This window comes from Heterocephalus glaber, unplaced genomic scaffold (assembly GCF_053883595.1).
Source record: "Heterocephalus glaber isolate CG9 unplaced genomic scaffold, H.glaber_assembly_v1.0 deba00001004, whole genome shotgun sequence".
Lineage (NCBI taxonomy): Eukaryota > Metazoa > Chordata > Mammalia > Rodentia > Bathyergidae > Heterocephalus > Heterocephalus glaber.
In genome coordinates, this window is record NW_028258179.1 from 5,191,498 (window position 1) to 5,212,172 (window position 20,675).

Below are 20,675 nucleotides of genomic sequence, written 5' to 3' on the forward strand. Positions count from 1 at the left end.
CAGAGGGCCTCACGGGCCCCAGGGACGTGACGGAGGCTTCGTCCCCGACCCCAGGGAGGAGCTCGCGCTGCCCGGGAGCTGGGCCCAGGGAGGACTGTGACCACGCCACCACCCGGTGACTCAGGCGCAGAGGTGGAGGCAGGGGTCAGGCGTCCCCACAGCCCATGGCCGTGGGCAGACACCCTTTGCTCTCCAAGAGTGACTCGTGGTGTCTGTCTCGTGCTGCCCAGACTCAAGAGGAAAATTCACTGGGAACCGGGGCAGCCTGTAGGTGAGAATTAGTAATGTCACATGGCAGAGCAAGAAGGGAGCCTCACGAGACACAGTGCTGGGTGTGGTTGTACACACCTGTAATTCTGCCACTCTAGGAGGCTGAGGCAGGAATGATCCAAAGTTGGAGCTCAGTCTCAGCAATATAGGGACTTAGTGACTTTTATTTTTGAGACAGGGTTTCCCTATGCAGTTCAGGCTGGCCTTGAACTCAAGGAGATCCTCCTGCCTCAGCCTGAGTGCTGGGACACACAGGCTGTGCCACCACGCCCTTAGTAACTTTGTCCCAAAATTTTAAAAAAGAGGCCTGGAGAAGGCGCTCAGGGGAAGACCTTGGATTGAATCCCAAGTGGGGGTTAGAGTACAGAAGATAAGGGCCAGGCACCAGGTGCTCACCTGTAATCCCACCACTGAAGAGGCCGAGGCAGGAGAATCACTGTACTGGAGGCCAGCCTGGGCTACAGAGTGAATTCAGGGCCAATCTGGGGTACACAGCGAGACCCTGTCTCAAAAACAACAACAACCACAAAGTTCAAGCCCAGTCTAGATCACTTAGCAACTCAGCAAAACCTTGTCTGGAAGTATAAGAAGGCTGGGATGTAGTTCAGTGGGAAGACCCTGGGTTCGATCCCCAGCACTGCCGAAAGAAGACAACAGACACAACTTGGAAGAGCAGGTGCAGTTACTCGTGGCCGAGGGGCAGCTCGGTTATACAGGCTCTTGGGGGTGCAGCTGTTTGGGCTGCCTCACTGGTGCTCAGGGTCAAGAGTGCACAGAGCCCGATGTGCTCGTGTAAGACCGAGGGCCTTACCAAACGCTCGGAGGAGCTGACTGCAGCGAAGAACACCCGGGAAGGAACACACCGGACAAGTTGGAAAGTAAAACAGACCTTAGTCTGGCCAGACGGCACTCCCAAAGCAAAGTAGCTCAGAGAGGTGACTAGCCCAGAGTCCGAGGCTCTTTTTATAGGGGGTTGCAGGGGAAGTTAACAGTCGAAATTTGCAGACGAGAAACAAAGGTTAGTGGTCAGCTGACACGTACTGATGGTCAGCAGATGTTTGTAGATTGTTCTATAGATAGCAGTGTCCGGAACATCAATTTCGAACAAAGAGTTGAGTAATTTACTTTGGGACCTTATGGCTGATACAGATCTTATCTAGTGTCCCGGAACTAAGAAGCATCTTTATCTATTTACTCACATTCACAGTTGGGGCTAGGGGAGTTTTATGATTACAGAGTTATGCAGTCCCACACTCTGCTCACGTGTCCATGGAGAACCGGGGACACCAGGTGGTGTCTCCATCACTGGGGACCCAGCACGCTTTCAGGGCTGCTCTCTGTTCCGTGCTAGGCCTGCACGTGGCTCCCACTGACAAAAAAAACTCTGATTTAAAAGGGGTGGCATGGCCCTGCGAAAGCCAAGTGTAGATTGAACCTTGAACCTAGTAAAAAAAAAAACAACCCATTAAGCCAGGCACAGTCTTGCCCACCTGTGAGCCCAGCACTCTGGGAGGCTAAGACAGGAGGATGGCAAGTTCCAGCCCAGCCTGGGCAGCTTGGTGGCTTAAGAAACCCTGCCTCAAAAATTTAAAGAAAAAGAAAAAAGAGCCAGGTGACTAAGTATTAAGGGCCTGCCCAAGCTAGGCTGCCCTGACTTTTATCTTGGAATTTCCCCACCTTCACCAGAACATTCAGGAGACGGGAAACTAAACCAGAGAGGTTTTCCCTGCTGCCCAGCAGATGCTGACTGATCTGGAGCGGGCTGTGTGGACCCCAGGTAATGACTCTGTTTAAACAGAAGTAATGCAGGAGAAAAGGACATAAAGAGAATTAAGCTGATGCTGGGGATTTAGCTCAGTGGTTTCACCACCTGCTGTGCAGGCGCAAGGACCAGAATTCGATTCCTGGTACAAAAAAAAAAGAGAGAATTAAGCCTCAACATGTGCCTGTACTAACTCCCCACAATAAAGGTAATCATTAAGTACTGCAAACTTGGACTAATAAAAATAAAAATCAGAAAACAATACCAGAAAAAAGGGAGCCAGTCCCAAGGCCCCCCCAAAATACTAAGGGAAATCGTTTACTCCGAAGAACTTACCAGTGACCACGCCTGGGGCCTGCGTTTGTTCCCTGAGTGGCCAGCGCCACTGAGGAAGCAGAGCTCGAGCTTCCCAGTCACAGGACAGCCGAGGCCACACGGGGACACAGTGACCAGATGTGGAGGGCGGGTGGGACTCTCGGCCACCGCTGGGTGTCACCTCCTAGCCTCCTAGCGTTCACAGCTCTAGGGTGGGCAGGGCCTGAGGGGAGCCTACTGAGCCCCACAGACTGAGAGCCCTGCCCAGGGCACCGGGAGTTTAAGGCACCTGGCTATTCAAAGGCCTATGGGAGACTCCTCCACCTGCACCACCCTGCAGTGGGAACTGAGAGGTGGAGTTAGGATTCCATCAGCCGCTAAGAATGGGGCCTCCCTGTGGGCTTCAAAAGCCCAGAGGAGTCTGCTGAGCCGAGGCCTCCAGGGTCTCCCCAGGGCCAGGGCGTCCGCCAGTGTCCTGGGGCCATTGGGACCTCCCCAGAGCTCCAGCAGGCCATGGGCCCAAGGGTGCTGGGCCCTGTGTGGGCACAGACTGCACCCTGAAACATACTCTCCTCTCAGCAGGGATGATGCTCACACGTTGGCCCAAGCTCCTGCTAAACCCTTAAAACCCTAGACAAAGAGCCCTCCTCAGGGTTCTGCTCAGAAACCCCTCCCAGACAACAGGAGATCTGGTTCCTTCCCTTTATTTATTTATTGGGGAGGAGGGGTGCTGAGGCAGGGTCTCATTATGTAGTTGATTGGCCTTCAACTCACTGTGTAGCCCAGGCATGCCTCAAACTCACAGCAATCCTCCTGACTCAGCCTCTGGAGCGCTGGGATTTCAGGCCTGTCTTTATATCCTTTAAATAACTTTGCTCCCACCCTACCTCCTCCTTCACAGTTTTATTCCTCCTCGCTGTCGGACAGAATCCCAGGCTCCAATAACAATTCCTCCTCTCCACAACCCCTCAGGCTGAGCCAGTCTGCAATATCTTTCTATTTTAATTTCTTTAAATTGTGATAAAGCACAAAACACATACTTTACCATCTTAATTATTTCTAGCGGGCATGGTAGGCATGTCTATAATCTCAGCACTCGGGAGGCTGAGGCAAGAGGACTCCTGTGAGTTGGAGGCCAGCATGAGCTAAAGAGTAAGTTGAAGGCCAGGCTGAACTGCACAGCAAAACCCTACCTCAAAAAACCAAAAAAAAAAACAACTCTCCTTTGAGAGTTGGGTTTTTTGTTTGTTTTGGCTTTTGGTTTTTGAGACAGTGTCTTTCTATGTATGCAGCCCAGGGTGACCTTGAACTCACCATGATGCTCTCACCTCAGCCTCCCCAGTGCTGGGATTACAGGGATTTGTCACCACACCTGGCATCATAAAATCAATCTGATGCTGGCCAAAACCAAAAAGCACCAAAAAAATCTGGGTGGAGAAGGGGAATAAGAATCAAGATGCATGTACCAGCTCCCCACAATGAATGCAATCATTATGACTGCAAACATGTACTAATAAAAAAATTTTAAGGATAATAAGAAAGCCCAAATTTACAATCTTAGGGTGTAGCTAAGTGTAGAGCATTTGTCTAGCATGCTTGAGGCCCTCGGTTCCATCCCTAGCACTACACACACAAGAAAAATTGCCATTCTTTTTACCAGGGATCAAACTCAGGAACTTGCACTGGCCAGGCAGGCGCGGCTGCCCCAGGAGATCTCAGTGTGCAGTTCAGTAGTGAGCACACTCAAGCTGCTGTGTACTGATCTCCAGAGATGTTTCTCCTTCAGGGCCAAGGGTTTTTGTCCCCAGCAGGAAATGCAGGTCTCCTCTCCCAGCCCTCAAATGAGGAATGGCGAACATCACAGTCTCAGGTCCTAAGCTGGCTCCCTGAGGTGGCGTCTCCCTCCTCCAGGCAGATGCTCTCCACGGCACCCCCTTGCTCATTTTATTTAACCACTCAAGCGGGGATAAATGCACAGGTTGCTCCCCTGTCCCAGCCACTGTGGGCTCTGGATGCTGGAAGTGGCCTTGCAAAAACACTTTCGGGCCAAAACTGAGGCTTCAGGCCTCTTAGGTCCCTCAGACCAGACTTCCCCCAGGGCCCCCGCCTGTCCCAGGGCACACACTGCCCCTGCTCAGAGAGGCAGCTGGGTCTGGCCCAGGTGTGTGCAGCCCAAGGGCCAGGAGGCCCAGTCCCAGCCCCACTGTGTCCATCCCCACCCCTGTCCACACAATAGCCTCTGGGCCCACATTCCTGGGCACCCCACCTTCCCTGACAAACCTGACAAGCAGACAATTGGTGGCAGGGCAGCCAGGCAACTCCACCTCGTCCTTCCTCTCTGTGCGGCTCCCAGCGTCCAGAGTCCAAAGCTGATCCCTGAGCCCAGGCTGTACACCGAAAGCCTCACCTCCACTGAGCACCCAGGACAGAGCCCGGCCCCCTTGACTCAGGGTGTGATGCTCCCCAAAACACAAGGGGAGCTGAGCGGAGGCCAGGCCCAAGTAGCAGGGCAAAAGCTCCCACCCAGAGGGTAACTCAGGGCCCCACCTTACCTTGGAGGAAAACGCTGGGCCCATTCTGAGCTGGGTGCTGGACCCCTCCCCAGGCTGGTCCGGCCCCACCCTGCAGGGTTTTGGTTCCTGCAGGGCAAAGCAGGGTGGTGCCTGGGGTTTAGGGAGGGACTCAAAGATTTTCACAGCCTGTGGAAATATAAACCCCGCCAGTCTGGGCTGTAGCTGGTATCCTGGTGTAACAGCCTTGCCAGCTGCTGTTCCAGCCTTGACACCCAGCACCCAGCACCCAGCACCCAGCACCCAGCACTCAGTACTCAGTACTCAGTACTCAGTATTCGGCACAAGGCACCGTCTCCAGACATGCAGGGAGCCCGGGCACTGCTGCTGCTGCTCCTGCTGCTGGGCCTGAGGTTACAGCTGACCCTTGGCATCATCCCAGGTAATGCAGCTCCCTCAAAGCCAACCAGGCAAGGGGCCACCCAACCGCCAGCCCCAGCTTGACCCAGCCCCTGCTCTCCCCCGGCCACCAGAGGAGGAGAACCCAGCCTTCTGGAACCAAAAGGGGGCCGAGGCCTTGGCAGCTGCTAAGAAGCTACAGCCCATTCAGACTGCGGCCAAGAACCTCATCCTCTTCCTGGGGGACGGTGAGTGTGCAGGGCTGGGGCCCCTTCACCTCCGCCTCCTCTGCCTGGCACCCAGGGCCCTGCTGAGTCCAGGCCAGCCCGGGGCTCAGCCTGATGGGTTCTGCTCCTCAGGGATGGGGGTGTCCACGGTGACTGCCACCAGGATCCTGAAGGGGCAGATGCAGGGTCAGCCTGGGCCAGAGACAACTCTGGCCATGGATCGATTCCCATACATGGCGCTGTCCAAGGTGAGCAGGGCTGGGGATAGGTGGTGGCCCCAGGAATCACAGAGAGTCAGGGCCTGAGGAGGGCCCAGGGGCAGTGGGCACAGGCTCAGGCCTGGGTACCAACTGGGCTCTGACCAAGATCACAGCTGAGGGCGTCTCTGTTCCCAGACATACAACGTGGACAGACAGGTGCCGGACAGTGCAGGCACTTCCACCGCGTACCTGTGTGGCATCAAGACCAACTTCCAGACCATCGGCCTGAGCGCTGCCGCCCGCTACAACAACTGCAGCACAGAGAGGGGCAACGAGGTCAAGTCTGTGATGTACTGGGCCGAGAAAGCAGGTGAGCTGGGGCTGGGACTGGGGACAGGAGTTTGCCTGAATGAATGGCCCAGCACACACTGAGCCCTCTGTCCTCTTCAGGGAAGTCTGTCGGAATCGTGACCACCACTACAGTCCAGCACGCCTCGCCGGCAGGCACCTACGCACACACCGTGAACCGCAACTGGTACTCGGACGCCGACATGCCCGCCTCAGCGCGCCAGGAGGGCTGCCGGGACATCGCCACGCAGCTCGTCTCCAACATGGACATTGACGTGAGCTCGAAGGGCGGGGAGGGCCAGGAAGGAAGGTGCACCCGCCACTGGCCAAAGTCCCAGGTGTCCCACGGCTCAGCCCTGCAGCCTGCCTGGGCCCAGGAGCTGGGGCAGCGGCCAGTGGAGCAGGCCCCGCCCAGGGCAGGCCACACAGCCTGGGAGGGGACGCTGGGACTCGGGAGGAGGGGACAGGGGCCCTTCAGCCCAGGTCCCGTCTCTGACCACAGGTGATCCTGGGCGGGGGCCGCAAGTACATGTTCCCCAGGGGGACCCCGGACCCCGAGTACCCAAGTAACACTGCCCAGGGAGGAGCCAGGCAGGACGGGAAGGACCTGGTGCAGGAGTGGCTGTCCAAGCACGAGGTGACGGGCGCACGGGGCGGGCCCTGGGGGTCGGGACAGACTGCGGTCTCGGGCTGTGGGCTGAGGCCTGGCTGTCCCCGAAGGACTCTCAGTACGTGTGGAACCGCACAGAGCTGCTCCGGGTGTCCCAGGACCCGTCCGTGACCCGCCTCATGGGTGAGAGCCCTCCCTCCTGCCCCTGGGTGGCCCCAGACAGCCGCCCTGGAGGGGCGTGGTGTGTCCCCTCTGGGCCCCACCTGGCAATCACCCCGGATCCCTCGCCCCTCAGGCCTATTTGAACCTGGACACTTGGCGTATGAAACCTACCGAGACCCTGAGCTGGACCCCTCCCTGGCGGAGATGACAGCGGTGGCGGTGCGCGTGCTGAGCAGGAACCCCCGTGGTTTCTTCCTCTTTGTGGAGGGTGAGGGGGCGCCTGGCAGAGCAGGGGGCAGGGTGGGAGGAGGGGCGTCTGAAAGCGGAGCAAGCAGCAGCCGGCCCGGCTTCCCGCAGGGGGCCGCATCGACCACGGCCACCACGAGACCATAGCCTACCGAGCACTCACCGAGGCGGTCATGTTCGACTCCGCCATCGACAAGGCCGGGCAGCTCACCAGCGAGCAGGACACCCTGACCCTCATCACCGCCGACCACTCCCACGTCTTCACGTTCGGGGGCTACACCCTGCGGGGGACCTCCATCTTCGGTAGGCCAGGGGCTGGGCGGGTGCTGCTGCTCATTTGATGGCAGAAGTCTGTCCGATGGCCACAGCTCTGCTTCATGGGGTTTGCGTGAGGGGTGCACAGTGCCCGGGCAGTGGGCAGTGCAGGAACGAGGTGCCCCCGCCCCCGCAGGGCTGTCACCGGAGAAGGCCAAAGACGGCAAAGCCTACACCTCCATCCTGTACGGAAACGGCCCGAACTTCAAGAACCCGCGGGCAGATGTCACCGCCCAGGAGAGTGGTGAGTGGGGGTCTCCCGGGGATCAGGCAGAGAGAGGGAGGAGGGGAGGCCGGTCACGTTGACCGCTGTGTCCCCAGGCTCCCCCACATACCGGCAGCCCGCCGCTGTGCCCCTGAGCTCCGAGACCCACAGCGGCGAGGACGTGGCGGTGTTCGCGCGCGGCCCGCAGGCGCACCTCATGCACGGCGTGCAGGAGCAGAGCTACATCGCGCACCTCATGGCCTTCGCCGGCTGCCTGGAGCCCTACACCGCCTGCGGCCTGCTGCCGCCTGGCCAGAGAGGTGACCAGACAGGTGACAAGAGCAGCGCTGCCCCCAGCCTCTCGCCGTCTCTGGTGGCCTGGACACTGGTGCTGCTGCTGGGGTCCACCGCGCTCTGATGCCCACAGCTCCTCCCCAAGGCCCCGCGTCCATGGCGGGGCTCTGGGGCTGCGCTTCCAGACCTCAGTGGCCCGCTTCCAGACCTCAGTGGCCCACACCCCGCCACGGGTGTGCAGATCGGCCACTCTGCCTGACTCTGGCTCCCCTGGGAGACCTGGCACCGGGCACCATTAGGAGCACGGATTCCCCACCCTCCGGATTCCCCACCCTCCCGGCCGCCATTCTCCTGGGGACATGGCAACAATAAAGAGAACCTGAGACCCAGTGACTCTGAGCTGCTGGTTCTTGCTGAGGGAAACCTGGAGAGCAGGGGGCTGTGCTCGAGATTCGGGACAAGCAGTTAGATGGGAAGTCAGGGAGAGGCTGCCTGGGACAGACGGCAACAACAGCCTGAACAAGGGGTAGAGCAGTGCGACGCAGGGCAGAGCCCAGGTGGGGTGCGGTGTGCAGGCCCCACTCCTGACTGGCCCGAGTCGCCGCCCGGGCAACACCCGGACGCTGTGCTGGGCCAGGCTGAGGTGGACGGAGCGCCTGGGGAGGTGGCCCAGAGAAGGGTACCCTGCAGCCCCCAAGAGGAGCCTGACAGGAGCCGGGGCTGGGGCTGAGGGGACAGTGGGGCTGAGTCCCCAGCTCCAGGACATGAGGATGCTGGACGGCCCACTCAGCACTGCAGCCTGGCCCACACTAGGATGGCCTGGCTCGATTTTGCCAGCTGAGACAGCTCCCTGCCAGGGGGCGTCAGGGGAAGGGGCAGTCTGCCCCAGGCAGACGAGGCTGCTCCTGGGCTGTGGCACCCTCAGTGTCTGGGGTCAGCTCAGCCAGCGCCTCCCAGGACAGCAGGGATGGGGTCACTCAGGGCCCCCCAGCCACACCTGCTCCTCCTGCAGGACCCTGCACTGGGGAAGCACAGGGAGCCAGGGCAGAGGGGCAGCGGCCGCCCAGGGGACCCCACCCTGTCATGGCCCGGCTCCCTGCAGAGAAGCCTTCCGGTCACACAGGAGGCTCGAGCCCCGCCAGCCAGCCCCTGCCTGGGTCCCTGCCCTGTGCTCTGCCACACCTTGAACAAGGGCCGCTGCAAGCATCTAACTTCAGACAAGATACACAATCTTCCCAGAATACCTAGAGGAGCTAGATGATCGGAATACGCATTTTGACAAGATTCCCTTCGCTGCTGGGTGTGGTGGTGATGCCTGTGATGCCGTACTTGGGAGCCTGAGGCTGTCTCAAAGTAAATAGAAAGGGGCTGGGGATGGATCTGAGTTCCAGCTCCAGTGGCACAAAAACAAGCAAACAAACAAACACTTGGTCTCCTTAAATGACCAGAAGCAGAGTGAAGCTCGAAGGAAGCACAGGATTGGATCTCACTAAAGCATGACCTTCATTTCCTAAGCCAACGGGAGAAATGGGGCCTCCCAGTTTCCTATTCTGGGCAGCTCGGGCCTCCCAGTTTCCTATTCTGGGCAGCTCGGTGTCCGGGAAACTGTTGTTCTAGAGGATGCCCGGTTCTGGTTTTCATCATGTGCTTCTGACATTGACGCTCACACAGAAAACCGTGCAGATGACTCTCTCCTAAGGTCAGCGAACGCGATCACCCAAAACCCCTCACACCAGGTCCCTCCTCCACGAACCTGCTCCAAGCCTGCCAGAGGCCGTTACCTGTCCTACACTTTCTCTTTTTCTTGTATTGAACGAGGTTGGTGCAAACATTACTCTTTTTTCCCTTACACAAAAACACACTTTCTCTTCTTTGCTGTGGTAGAACTGAACCTGGGCCACTCTGCCACTGAGAGACCTCCACCCAGGCCTTCCAGTCTGCACAGGAGCTGGCCGGCCTCAGACTTGTGACCCTCTGAGCGGCTGGGACTACGGGTGCTCACAACACACTGGGCCTCCCTGCCCTTTTTTTAGTGCTGAGGTTTAAAGCCAGGTCCTTCGCACTGAACTACGTCCTCAGGCTTTTTTTTTTTTTTTTAATTTTGAGACACTAAATTTAAATTTGAGACACTAAATCACTAAATTACCTGGACCTGGGCTCTAACTTTCAATCTTTCTGCCTCAGCTGCCCAGGCTGTGAGATTACAAGTGTGAAGCACCACATCTGGATTTTGTTCTGTTTTATCTTTTGCTTTGAAACAGGGTCCAGCTAGGTATTGCAGATGGTTTTGAACTCATTACTTAGTCCAGGCTGACCTTGACCTTTCAACCCTCCTGCCTCAGCCTCCCAGAGTGGTGGAATTAGAGGCATGCATCACCACTCCCTCTTCTTCAAAAAGCCACCCAGATCCAATTGTGGCCATGACATCCTAGTGATTTTGTCTAATTTTAATCCTTTGCAAACGCCCCACCTCTAAATATCAACATCTGATTAAATCTCCACCTTTTTTTTTTTTTTTGAGACAAGTTCTTCCTAGGTAGTTCAGCCTGACCTGACCTTGAACTTGTGGCCATCCTCTTGCCTCAGCCTCCAGAGTGCTGGGATCACAGATGCCCACCACCGTGCCTGGCTTTTCTACCTTCTTAATACCTCTGGATGGAGAATTAAATTTAACACACGAGCCGTGGTGGCCCAAATCTGTAATCCCAGTGCTGGGGAGGCTCAGGGAGGTGGATCGCTGTGAGGTCAAGGCCAGCCTGAACTACATAGCCGACTCTGTCTCAAAAAACTGAGTGAACAATGTTAGCACGTGACATGCTTTGGTGTCTCTTCAGATCCTGTAATCGGTCCCCTTTTTAACACACAAACCCTGCCCTCCTGGGGACACACAAACCACAGGCAAACCATAGCCCTGCTTTTTCCCCAGGGAGCAAGTTTGTTTGCACTAAATTTTCCTCCTGTAGCCTCTGTAACTTGGGTTGTTCTGGGAAGGGTCACCCAGGACTGGAAAGATCTTCCACGTCCTTCACTGTTCCTGACGCTCACTAGAGTCCTGGGCTCCTGCAGGGTGAAGATCTCATCATCAACACCAAACACTGAGCTGAGTGCAGGCCCTGGGCCTCCACGCTGAGCACGTCCCCAGCCCTTTCCATTTGTTACTTTCAGACAGGGTCTCACTAAGTTGCTAAGTTGCCCAGGCTGGGTTTGAACTTTTGATCCTCCCGCCTCAGCCTCCCAAAGTGCCTCAGTGACAGGTGTGCATCAGCCCACCAGGGTCCTTTTAGCATTTTATGCCCCACTACAAGGCATCACGCACATTCTTGGAACCAAGGGCAATGGCACCACTAAACTGTCCCGTGTGCTGTCCTCATCGTTATACTGTGGGCAGGGCTGCTCAGCACAGTCTCCTCCCAGATCACCGTGTCAGAGTACAATGACCTGGGGCCGGATGTCAGCGCCATGTACAACAAGGTCACGCTGGGCCAGCTGCAGAAAATCACCCCCTATGTGAGTGTGGCTGCACCGCCGCGCAGGCCGGGCCGGGCTCCCCTCATGGGGCTGGTGTGCTGCTTTCCGTGCACCTGGACCCTCCCTGGTGTCCCCTCCGCCTCTCTGACCCTGCCCTCGGCCCCGCAGCTGCGCTGGAAGTGGCTGCTGGACCAGATCTTCCAGGAGGACTTCTCGGAGGACGAGGAGGTGGTGCTGCTGGCCACAGACTACATGCAGCAGGTGTCCCAGCTCATCCGCTCCACGCCCCACAGGTGGGCTGCAGCCCCAGCCCGCCCCGCCCCCGCCGTCTGCAGGGCCCTGCTCTGCACCTGCAGCTGTCTGCGTGGCCACCTTTGAGTGTCCACCTCCCCTCGGGGCGAAGCCACCCGGGTGGGTGGGTGAGGGCACCGCCACAGGAGTCCAGATCCCTGGGTTCAGAGGCTGGCGCTGCCCCCTGCGCTGTGGGTGCCAGGCAGGCTGGGAGCTTCCTGAGCTGCTCTCCTTGCTTCGGGCGGTGAGGCTGAGACCGGCGTCCCCGTGGGAAGGGGTGTCCCTGACTCTGCTGCCCAGCATCACCTCGGGGAGAGCCTCCTGTCCCTGCCCCTTCTCAGGCCAGCTCTGAGGCAGAAAGTCAGCCCGAGTGCCCCGAGTCCCACCCACAGGAAGATGGGAACCGGGGCTGGTGGTGACCCTTCAGGGCAGTGCTGTGGTCTGCGGCTCCTCTGTGAGGGGGACTCAGGAAGGCTGGGCCCAGCCTCTGGCATCTGTGCTACCTCATGGACCTTCTCTGCAGGCAGTGTGGGAGATGATGAGGTGGGGTCGCCCGGGTGGCCACCTGCTTCCCCAGTGCAGGGGCCTGCGGGAGGAGCAGGAGTGGCTGGGCGGCTCTGAGTGACCTCCATCCCTGCGGGGGCTTTTGGTTTTGCTTTTCAGTTTTTTAGCAAGAACCAGGGGCTTACTCTGTCTCAGGGTCTCACAGTTCTCTTTATAGTTACTTTGTCTCTCCAGGAGAATGGTGGCCCAGGAGGGCAGGGAATCCTTGTTCCTAAATCAGTGGTTCCAGCTCACCAAGGTGAGCCAGAGTCAAGGCCAGCCTAGTGGGGACCCCGGAGCCAATGCCCACTGGTCCCCATGCTGCAGGTGGGGTGCAGAGTGGCCGGTCTCAACTCTTTCCTGGGGTGCAGGCAACCGCAGTCTGGAAGCCCAGTGCCAGAGCCGCAGCAATGGACACAGGGGTCAATGTGGCCTCAGATGGACGCAGGGAGACGAGCTCCAGGGCACCCCAGTGGGTGGAGGCACAGTCAGGGGTGAGGAGGAAGCGCTGAGCTCTGAGGCAGGTCACTACCCAGACTGGAGGGGCCTTGGCCAGGCCCTGGGGATTTCTCTGCAGGAGCTGGGGTGAGTGACAGAGGTCCCAGCACGAGGATGGATGGGGTCGCAGTTCAGTTTGGCGGCCCCTGTAACCAGGGTGGTGAGGGTGCAGGGAGACCCGGGGCGGAGCCGGCGGGGACTGCGATCAGGGCGCAGCGGTCGCCCCCAGCAGGAGCAGCGCGGTCCCGGCCAACAGCGCCAGGGAAGGCGGCGCAGCGTCCGCGCGGGCGTCCGCGGGGGCGTCCGTGGGGGCGTCCGTGGGGGCTTCCGTGGCTGCGCTCTGGCCGGGCGGCGGCAGGCCGCAGGCGGTGTAGGGCTCCAGGCAGCCGGCAAAGGCCATGAGGTGCGCGATGTAGCTCTGCTCCTGCACGCCGTGCATGAGGTGCGCCTGCGGGCCGCGCGCGAACACCGCCACGTCCTCGCCGCCGTGGGTCTCTGACGCCAAGGGCACGGCCGCCTGCTGCCGGTACTTGGGGTCACCTGAGGGCACACAGCGGTCAGCAGGGCTCTCCAGGAGAGCCACCGCCTCGGCCTTCCAGTCTGTCCCCCGACTTCCGCCAGGGAAGGGGACCTGGTAGCACTCACCAATCTCACTGTTGCTGACATCAGGCCTGGGGGAAGCGGATGGGAAGCCCGGGCCGTTTCCGTACAGGATGGAGGTGTAGTTTTTAAAGTCTGAGGCTAAGGAGGGGGCGAGCCCTGCAGGGGGAGGGGGGCGCATAGGTGGCACTGAGCGCCGCTGGTGGGCATGTGTCCCGACACACCTTCACCTTGGGTGTGATCTTGAGCTGAATCCCACCAAGATCCACACGAAGCAGTGCTATCATCAGCCTGCCCACTGGACGGATGAGGAAACTGAGGCTCAGAGAGACCTTTGCCATCAAATGAGCAGCAGCACCCGCCCAGCCCCTGGCCTACCGAAGATGGAGGTCCCCCGCAGGGTGTAGCCCCCGAACGTGAAGACGTGGGAATGGTCGGCGGTGATGAGGGTCAGGGTGTCCTGCTCGCTGGTGAGCTGCCCGGCCTTGTCGATGGCGGAGTCGAACATGACCGCATCAGTAAGGGCAAGATGAGCACTCCCCTCGTGGTGGCCGTGGTCGATGCGGCCCCCTGCAGGAACCCAGGACAGCTGCAGCTTGCTCCATTATTTCCGGATGTCCCTCCCGGTCTGTGTGCCAGGCGCCCCCCTCACCCTCCACGAAGAGGTAGAAGCCGTTGGGGTTCCTGCTCAACACGTGCAGGGCTGCCTCCGTCATCTCCACCAGGGACGGGTCCAGCTCAGGGTCTCGGGAGATCTCAAATTTCGTGTCAGAAGGCTCAAAAAGGCCTGAGGGACAAGGGACCGAGGGTGACTGCCAGGCTGGCAGGGGTCATGGCAGGGGTCATGGCAGGGGTTCACACGTGCTGCAGGGCGGCTGTCTGGGGCCACCCAGGGGCAGGAGGGAGGGCTCTCACCCATGAGGCGGGTCACGGACGGGTCCTGGGACACCCGGAGCAGCTCTGTGCGGTTCCACACGTACTGAGAGCCCTTCGGGGACAGCCAGGCCTCAGCCCACAGCCCGAGACCGCAGTCTGTCCCGACCCCCAGGGCCCACCCCGTGCGCCCGTCACCTCGTGCTTGGACAGCCACTCCTGCACCAGGTCCTTCCCGTCCTGCCTGGCTCCTCCCTGGGCAGTGTTACTTGGGTACTCGGGGTCCGGGGTCCCCCTGGGGAACATGTACTTGCGGCCCCCGCCCAGGATCACCTGTGGTCAGAGACGGGACCTGGGCTGAAGGGCCCCTGTCCCCTCCTCCCGAGTCCCAGCGTCCCCTCCCAGGCTGTGTGGCCTGCCCTGGGCGGGGCCTGCTCCACTGGCCGCTGCCCCAGCTCCTGGGCCCAGGCAGGCTGCAGGGCTGAGCCGTGGGACACCTGGGACTTTGGCCAGTGGCGGGTGCACCTTCCTTCCTGGCCCTCCCCGCCCTTCGAGCTCACGTCAATGTCCATGTTGGAGACGAGCTGCGTGGCGATGTCCCGGCAGCCCTCCTGGCGCGCTGAGGCGGGCATGTCGGCGTCTGAGTACCAGTTGCGGTTCACGGTGTGTGCGTAGGTGCCTGCCGGTGAGGCGTGCTGGACCCTGGTGGTGGTCACAATTCCGACAGACTTCCCTGAAGAGGACAGAGGGCTCAGTGTGTGCTGGGCCATTCATTCGGGCAAACTCCTGTCCCCAGTCCCAGCCCCAGCTCACCTGCTTTCTCGGCCCAGTACATCACAGACTTGACCTCGTTGCCCCAGGTTGTGTTGCACTGGTTGGCACGGGTGGCAGCGCTCAGGCCGATGGTCATGTAGTTGCCCTTGACCCCACACAGGTACGCGGTGGCTGTGCCCGCACTGTCCGGCACTTGTCTGTCCACGTTGTACGTCTGGACACAGAAATGTCCTCAGCTGTGCTCAGGGCAGGACTCAGTCTGTACCGTTGCCAACAGTCCCGGCCCTCCCCAGGCCTGCTCACCTTGGACAGCGCCAGGTACGGGAATCGATCCATGGCCAGAGGCGTCTCCGGCCCAGGCTGACCCTGCATCTGCCCCTTCAGGATCCTGGTGGCGGTCACCGTGGACACCCCCATCCCTGAGGAGCAGAACCTGTCAGGCTGAGCCCTGGGCTGGTCTGGACTCAGCAGGGCCCTGGGTGCCAGGCAGAGGAGGCGGAGGTGGAGGGGCCCCGGCCCTGCACACTCACCGTCCCCCAGGAAGAGGATGAGGTTCTTGGCCGCAGTCTGAATGGGCTGCAGCTTCTTAGCAGCTGCCAAAGCCTCGGCCCCCTTTTGGTTCCAGAAGGCCGGGTTCTCCTCCTCCTCTGGCCAGGGGAGAGGGGGTCCGGGTCAGGCCGGGGCAGAGGTGGTCCTTGGTGGGGGGGCTTGGGGGAGCTGCATTACCTGGGATGATGCCAAGGGTCAGCCGTAGCCTGAGGCCCAGCAGCAGCAGTGGCAGCAGCAGCAGCGCCCGGGCTCCCTGCATGTCTGGGGATGGTGGTGGGTGGGAGGCTGGGACGGCAGAGGACCAGCAGCCGCACAGGCAGCTCTGCTTATGTCAAGGAGGACTTTGTTCGGACTGTAAAAGTCCTCGTGTCCCTCCCCTTGCTCCCAGCAGCCACTCTGACCCATTCCTGCCCTGTGACTCAAGGAAAGGGGCAGGGTAAGGCCAGGCCAGCCCGGGAAGGGATCCTCACACAACCAGCTCAGCAGGGGCCCAGGCGTCCCCCTCGGGCAGGGGCAGGGAGCAGGAACCAATGCCCTTAGCTGAGGCGCCTTTTCCACCCTAGAGCGCATTGGGGCCAGGCTCTGTCCCGGGTGCTGATGGGAGCAAGGCTGTCAGGGTACAGCCCGAGGCTCGGTTTGGCCTCCAGATGCCAGGAGCCCCAGAAAGGAGGGACAGATGCAGGTAGAGTCACTCAGCAGCCCTGTCACCCAGCTGTCTTCTTACCAGGCTTGACAGGGGCAGTCAGGGCGCCTAGGAATGTGGGCCCTGAGTGACTTGTGTGCAAATCGGTGGGGCTGGTGAGCCATGTCTGTGTCTGCAGTGTGCCTGCCTCATGTGTGTGTGTGTGTGTGTGTGTGTTCACCTCTGCTTGCTTGTGCCAATAAGGTTGAGCCCCATTCCCATGTGGACCAGGAGATGGGGCCCAGGGGTGAATCCCAGGCCACCCCAGGGTAGCCTCTGATAAGAAGCTAAGAATTTCTTTAGCCTCAGCATATGTTAAAAAGTATTTCTGCAGGGCCAGGGATTTATCTCAGTGGTTTTGCCACCTGCTGCACAAGCGCAAGGACCCGAGTTCGATCCCCAGTACAAAAAAAAAAGTATTTCTGTAATCCAGCAACCCTTCTACTGAATGTATGTTCAAAGGAACCAGGAACACTGTCTGCATCACCTTCTTATTGCTGGGACAAAACACCCAACACCTCACACTTAAAGGAAGCAAGGTTTATTTTGTCTCACATTTCCAGTCCATAGTCGAGAGCTCCAAGGCAAGAAGGCACAGTAGAAGGGCCTGGCAGAGGAAAATGCTCACCTCATGGCAGCTGAAGCAGAGCTCAGAGGGAGGATGTGGCCAGGGGAGGGACCTCCTTCCCACCCACCCCCTTCCAATCAGGCCCTACCTCCTAACAGCACATTCAGCTGTCCAGCCCCCATGACTCATGACCTTTCTAAAGTCCCAGCTATGCATGAAAGAGGCTTTGGGGGGACATCTAGATATAAGCCACAACATTCTCCCCCTGGGCCCCAAAAGGTTGATGTACATCTCCTTATTAAAAATGCATTAACTCCATCTTTAGAAGTCATTAAAGTTTTAACAGTTCCAGCACTACTGAAAAGTCCAAAGTTTCTTCTGACATTTAAAGCAAACTCTTAGCTGTGAATCCCCGTAAAAATAAAAAGAAAGTTAAACACTTGCAACATACAATAACACAGGGTAAACATACCCATTCCTAAAGGAGGTACAGGAAATAGAAAGGAATCAGACCAAAGGAAGACCAAAACCCTGCAGGGCAAACATTAAATCCTGTAGCTCCAAGACCAGCACCCAGAGCAGAGATATGTGCTCCAAACAGCTTGAGTGGCCCCACTACTATGGCATTGCCAGCTGTAGCTCTTATGGCCTCTCTTGTGGGGTGACTGTGCCTACTGCCTGCTGCTTTCCTCAATAGATGATCCACATTCCTGGCATCTCCAACTTCCTGGGGTCTCCACTGCATTTTCAGCTTTCCTCTCAGAGCTTCATGCACTGCCCTCAGGGCCACACTACTTGGACTCTCAGGCCTTCTTCTGAAATCTGGGTGGAAGCTTCCTAACCTGACAGCTCTGAAATTCTGCAAGTCTGTCCAACCAACACTACATGGATGACCCCAAAGTCTGCCACCAACTCAAGCCATAGCTGGGTTCCCTTCAGTCATGGTTGCAGTAGCCTCTGAGTGTGGATGGCTGAGTACTGTAAGCTGAATCCTGAGAAACCAACTCTCTAGGCAGCCCTTCTCCTCCACCTGCACCCCCAGGGGTGTCCTGGGGTTCTTTTAAGTAAAATCTCACTTTTGCGCCTCTTAGTCTTCAAGGGGTGGGGTCTTGCTGATTCCTCAAATGCCCTCAAAACATCTTTCCTATTGTCCTGTTGGAACTATTTGGCTTCTTCTTAATGCTAATTGTTTCAGCAATCAAGCTCTCCTCTGTTCCAACTTTGCCAGCCTTTCCTTTCTAGGGAAACTGAAAACTTTGTTTGCTTTTGAGACAGGATCTCGATATATAGTCTAGGCTAGTGTTAAACTCACTGTGTAGCCTAGGCTTGCCTCAATCCTCTTGCCTCAGCCTCCTGAGTGCTGGGATTACAGACATGTGCCACCACACTTGGCTAACTGAAAACTTTTTAAATGAGCTTTTTCCTCTAGTTTCTCAGTGTAAATCTCACTAAAATCAGCCAACGGTACCCATGCCATGGTCTGAACATTGGGCTGGTTTGAAATGTCCTCCACCAGATTAATTAATCCAATGCACTTAATTTTCACCTCCCAAAAAGTCTTAGGACATGAGCGAAATGTAGACAAATTTTCTGCCAGGGCATAACACATATGGCCTGGAGTCCAACTGCCAGGATGTAATACACAGGGCTTTTTTCCTAACTGAAACCTTCTGAACCTGGTCTTTACCATTTCCATTTCTATCAGCATTCTGGTCCTCTAAACTCTGACCAGTCTCCCCAACCTCAGCTTCAGTGTTCTAGGGCTACTTCTCCAGCCAGTCATTTCCAAATCTTTCCAAACTCCTGCAAATCTGTTCCAATGGCTTCTGAGCTACATGATCAGGTAGCATCACAGCAATGGCCCATCTCTCTGTACCAAAATCTTAGTCACACAACATCTGTTTTAGTCACTTTCATTTTCTCATTGCTCAGACACAATACCCAACACCCACAACTAAAAGGAGGAGAGGTTTGTTTTTCCTCACATTTTTCGTCCATAGCTGGCTGGCTCCAAGGCAGGAAGGCATGGTGGAAGGCCCTGGTGGAGGAAAGCTGCTCACTTGGTGGTGGCTGGAAGGCAGAATTTGAAGGGAGGAGCCAGGGAAGGGGATACAGCCATCCAAGCCATGCCTCCAGTGACCTGCCTCTTCTGGCCCCACCTCTTTAACATTACCTGTAAAGATAGCATCCCGTGATTCAATCACCTTTTGAAGGCCCTGCCTATGAGCACATGAGGCTTTGGAGGGACAGCTAGACACAAGCCATAGCAAACACGGACTCAGACCTGGGCACCAGGGTGAGAGCAGCACGATTCACATTATCCACGATGGGGAGTGGCTTGGTGCTATGGTTAGGAAATGGTTTGTGTTCCCAGATGTTCATGTGTCGTCAGCTTGGTCCCCAATGTGGTGACAGAGCTGAGAGGTGGGGGGACATTTTCACAGCGGAGGTGACTCTGTCATTTGAGGGTGTTCACTAGAAGGGGTTGTGACCACTCTCTTGGGACCCCAGTTAGCACCTAGGAAAGGGGGTGTGATGAGTGAGCAAGACCCTCCCCCTCCACTCCCAGATCCTGTCTCTCCATGTGATCCCCTTGCTCCTGCCGTGCAGCACTGGTGACATTCGTCCTGGACACAGCCAGCCAGACTGGAAGAGGTCAGCACCAAGACCTTGAGCGTCCAAGTCTGTGAGATAAACAGACCTCTTTGTTGTGTCCCTTACCCACCTTCAGCTGTTTGTTAGCACAGTGGGAATGGGCTGATGCCCCAAGTGTCTGTGGATGGACAAATGAATACACACAGTGTGGGCCACACACACAACATTATCATCCAGCCTTTAGAAAGGTTGGGGGGCTGGGGATGGAGCTCAGCGGCACCGCAATGGCCTGCCAAGCACAAGTTTCTGAGTTTGATCCCTGGTACCGAAAAAAAAAAGTGAGAGAAAGCTAGGGGACCCTGACCGGGCAAGAAGGAACAAGCTTGAGGTCATTTTGCCACCTGAAATCTCCCAGTCACATATAGACAACCACCGTCCAATCCTCCACATATGGATCCATAGAGTAGTCAGGTTTCTAGAGACAAGATGGGACACTGGTGTCTAGGGGCTGGGGAGGCAGAACTGGGGAATTGCTTGCTAGGTACAGGGTCCCAGTTTTATGAGATGGAAACATTCTGGGAATTGGTGGCCCAACAGTGTGAATGTCCTTAATGCTGGGGGACTACATGATTAAAAAAGTGGAGACAGTGACTTTTACATCGTGGATTTTTAAACCACTCTTCCAAGAATTTTCAAAACAAAACCTTTCCTCCAAGCTCTCCAGCGCATCCCATCCACAGCAGGCTCCTGTGTTTTGTTTCATTTTTCACTACTGGGGATGGAGCCTGGGAAGTACTGAGCTCCATCTCCAACCTTTTTTTATTTATTTATTTAGAGATGATCTTGCTAAGTTCCTTGTGATGGCCTCAAACTTGTGATCCTCCTGCCTCAGCCTCCTAAGTACCTGGGAATACAGGTGTGTGCACCACACCTGGCCAGCAGCCTCCCTTTTTACTTGGGCCGCCTCACGACATGACCCGCAGGCCTGGCTCCAAGTCCCAGGGCACCTCCACCTGCCACTGTCATCTGCCCATCCCGCATCTCTCCTCACCTTGTCCACTGGGGTGTCCTCCAGCAGAGCCTTCCTGGGTCCTGCGTCTCCATCCGGGCTGTGTCCCCTGATTGTCCTGGAGATTTGGGGGACAATATCACCTATGATCCCCTGCCCCCTGCTAACTGCCCCATGGCTGTCCCTACCTCCTGTATAATCATGCTGTGTTAGGAAAGCTCTTTTTCTTCACATTTATCAAGAAAGATTTTATTGGTGTATTAATTATAAATATGTATGCAATAATGTGGTCGTTTGATACATGCACATAATGAGTAATGCTTGCATCAGGGTAACTGGAATTTCCACCTCCTTAAATGTTT

At 57.4% G+C, this 20,675-nt stretch overlaps 3 protein-coding genes across 5 annotated transcripts; 2 read left to right on the top strand and 1 right to left on the bottom strand.

Moving 5' to 3' along the window:
• Window positions 1-2,508: 2,508 nt before the first annotated feature.
• On the top strand, window positions 2,509-8,257 carry LOC101696726 (intestinal-type alkaline phosphatase-like). 3 transcript variants are annotated; one of them, XM_004868128.3, is made up of 11 exons: window positions 2,509-5,299; window positions 5,391-5,504; window positions 5,616-5,731; window positions 5,879-6,053; window positions 6,134-6,306; window positions 6,534-6,668; window positions 6,752-6,824; window positions 6,937-7,071; window positions 7,161-7,352; window positions 7,501-7,608; window positions 7,686-8,257. In XM_004868128.3, the coding sequence occupies exons 1-11, from the start codon at window positions 5,221-5,223 to the stop codon at window positions 7,985-7,987; spliced, it is 1,602 nt and encodes a 533-aa protein (XP_004868185.1). In that variant the 5' UTR covers window positions 2,509-5,220; the 3' UTR covers window positions 7,988-8,257. The 3 variants fall into 3 exon arrangements, with proteins under 3 accessions (XP_004868185.1, XP_021102747.1, XP_087065421.1); XM_021247088.2 differs by having other exon boundaries at window positions 2,517-5,504; XM_087209295.1 differs by having other exon boundaries at window positions 2,517-5,731.
• Window positions 8,258-11,310: 3,053 nt separating this feature from the next.
• LOC110346345 (endothelin-converting enzyme-like 1) lies at window positions 11,311-11,721 on the top strand. Its single transcript, XM_021247093.2, has 2 exons — window positions 11,311-11,370; window positions 11,500-11,721. Exons 1-2 carry the CDS (start codon window positions 11,323-11,325, stop codon window positions 11,707-11,709), a joined length of 258 nt encoding a protein of 85 aa, XP_021102752.1. The 5' UTR covers window positions 11,311-11,322; the 3' UTR covers window positions 11,710-11,721.
• Window positions 11,722-12,317: 596 nt separating this feature from the next.
• LOC101697098 (intestinal-type alkaline phosphatase-like) lies at window positions 12,318-15,798 on the bottom strand. The gene is made up of 11 exons (XM_004868129.3): window positions 15,637-15,798; window positions 15,441-15,557; window positions 15,214-15,329; window positions 14,950-15,124; window positions 14,697-14,869; window positions 14,335-14,469; window positions 14,179-14,251; window positions 13,916-14,050; window positions 13,642-13,833; window positions 13,309-13,422; window positions 12,318-13,203 (listed from the first exon to the last, which is right to left on the bottom strand). Exons 1-11 carry the CDS (start codon window positions 15,716-15,718, stop codon window positions 12,869-12,871), a joined length of 1,647 nt encoding a protein of 548 aa, XP_004868186.2. The 5' UTR covers window positions 15,719-15,798; the 3' UTR covers window positions 12,318-12,868.
• Window positions 15,799-20,675: the final 4,877 nt, after the last annotated feature.

What these genes read in the sequence shown, in the direction of transcription:
- LOC110346345 (XM_021247093.2), top strand. Translation starts at nt 11,323, where the DNA reads ATGTACAACAAGGTCACGCTGGGCCAGCTGCAGAAAATCACCCCCTAT. An exon ending in TGCAGAAAATCACCCCCTAT is followed by an intron (nt 11,371 to 11,499) that starts GTGAGTGTGGCT and finishes TCGGCCCCGCAG; the next exon opens with CTGCGCTGGAAGTGGCTGCT.
- LOC101696726 (XM_087209295.1), top strand. Translation starts at nt 5,303, where the DNA reads ATGCAGCTCCCTCAAAGCCAACCAGGCAAGGGGCCACCCAACCGCCAG. An exon ending in GTACTGGGCCGAGAAAGCAG is followed by an intron (nt 6,054 to 6,133) that starts GTGAGCTGGGGC and finishes TGTCCTCTTCAG; the next exon opens with GGAAGTCTGTCGGAATCGTG. An exon ending in TTTCTTCCTCTTTGTGGAGG is followed by an intron (nt 7,072 to 7,160) that starts GTGAGGGGGCGC and finishes GGCTTCCCGCAG; the next exon opens with GGGGCCGCATCGACCACGGC.
- LOC101697098 (XM_004868129.3), bottom strand. Translation starts at nt 15,718, where the DNA reads ATGCAGGGAGCCCGGGCGCTGCTGCTGCTGCCACTGCTGCTGCTGGGC. An exon ending in CGTACCTGGCGCTGTCCAAG is followed by an intron (nt 15,125 to 15,213) that starts GTGAGCAGGCCT and finishes TTCTGTGTCCAG; the next exon opens with ACGTACAACGTGGACAGACA. An exon ending in AGTGGCTGTCCAAGCACGAG is followed by an intron (nt 14,252 to 14,334) that starts GTGACGGGCGCA and finishes CTGTCCCCGAAG; the next exon opens with GGCTCTCAGTACGTGTGGAA.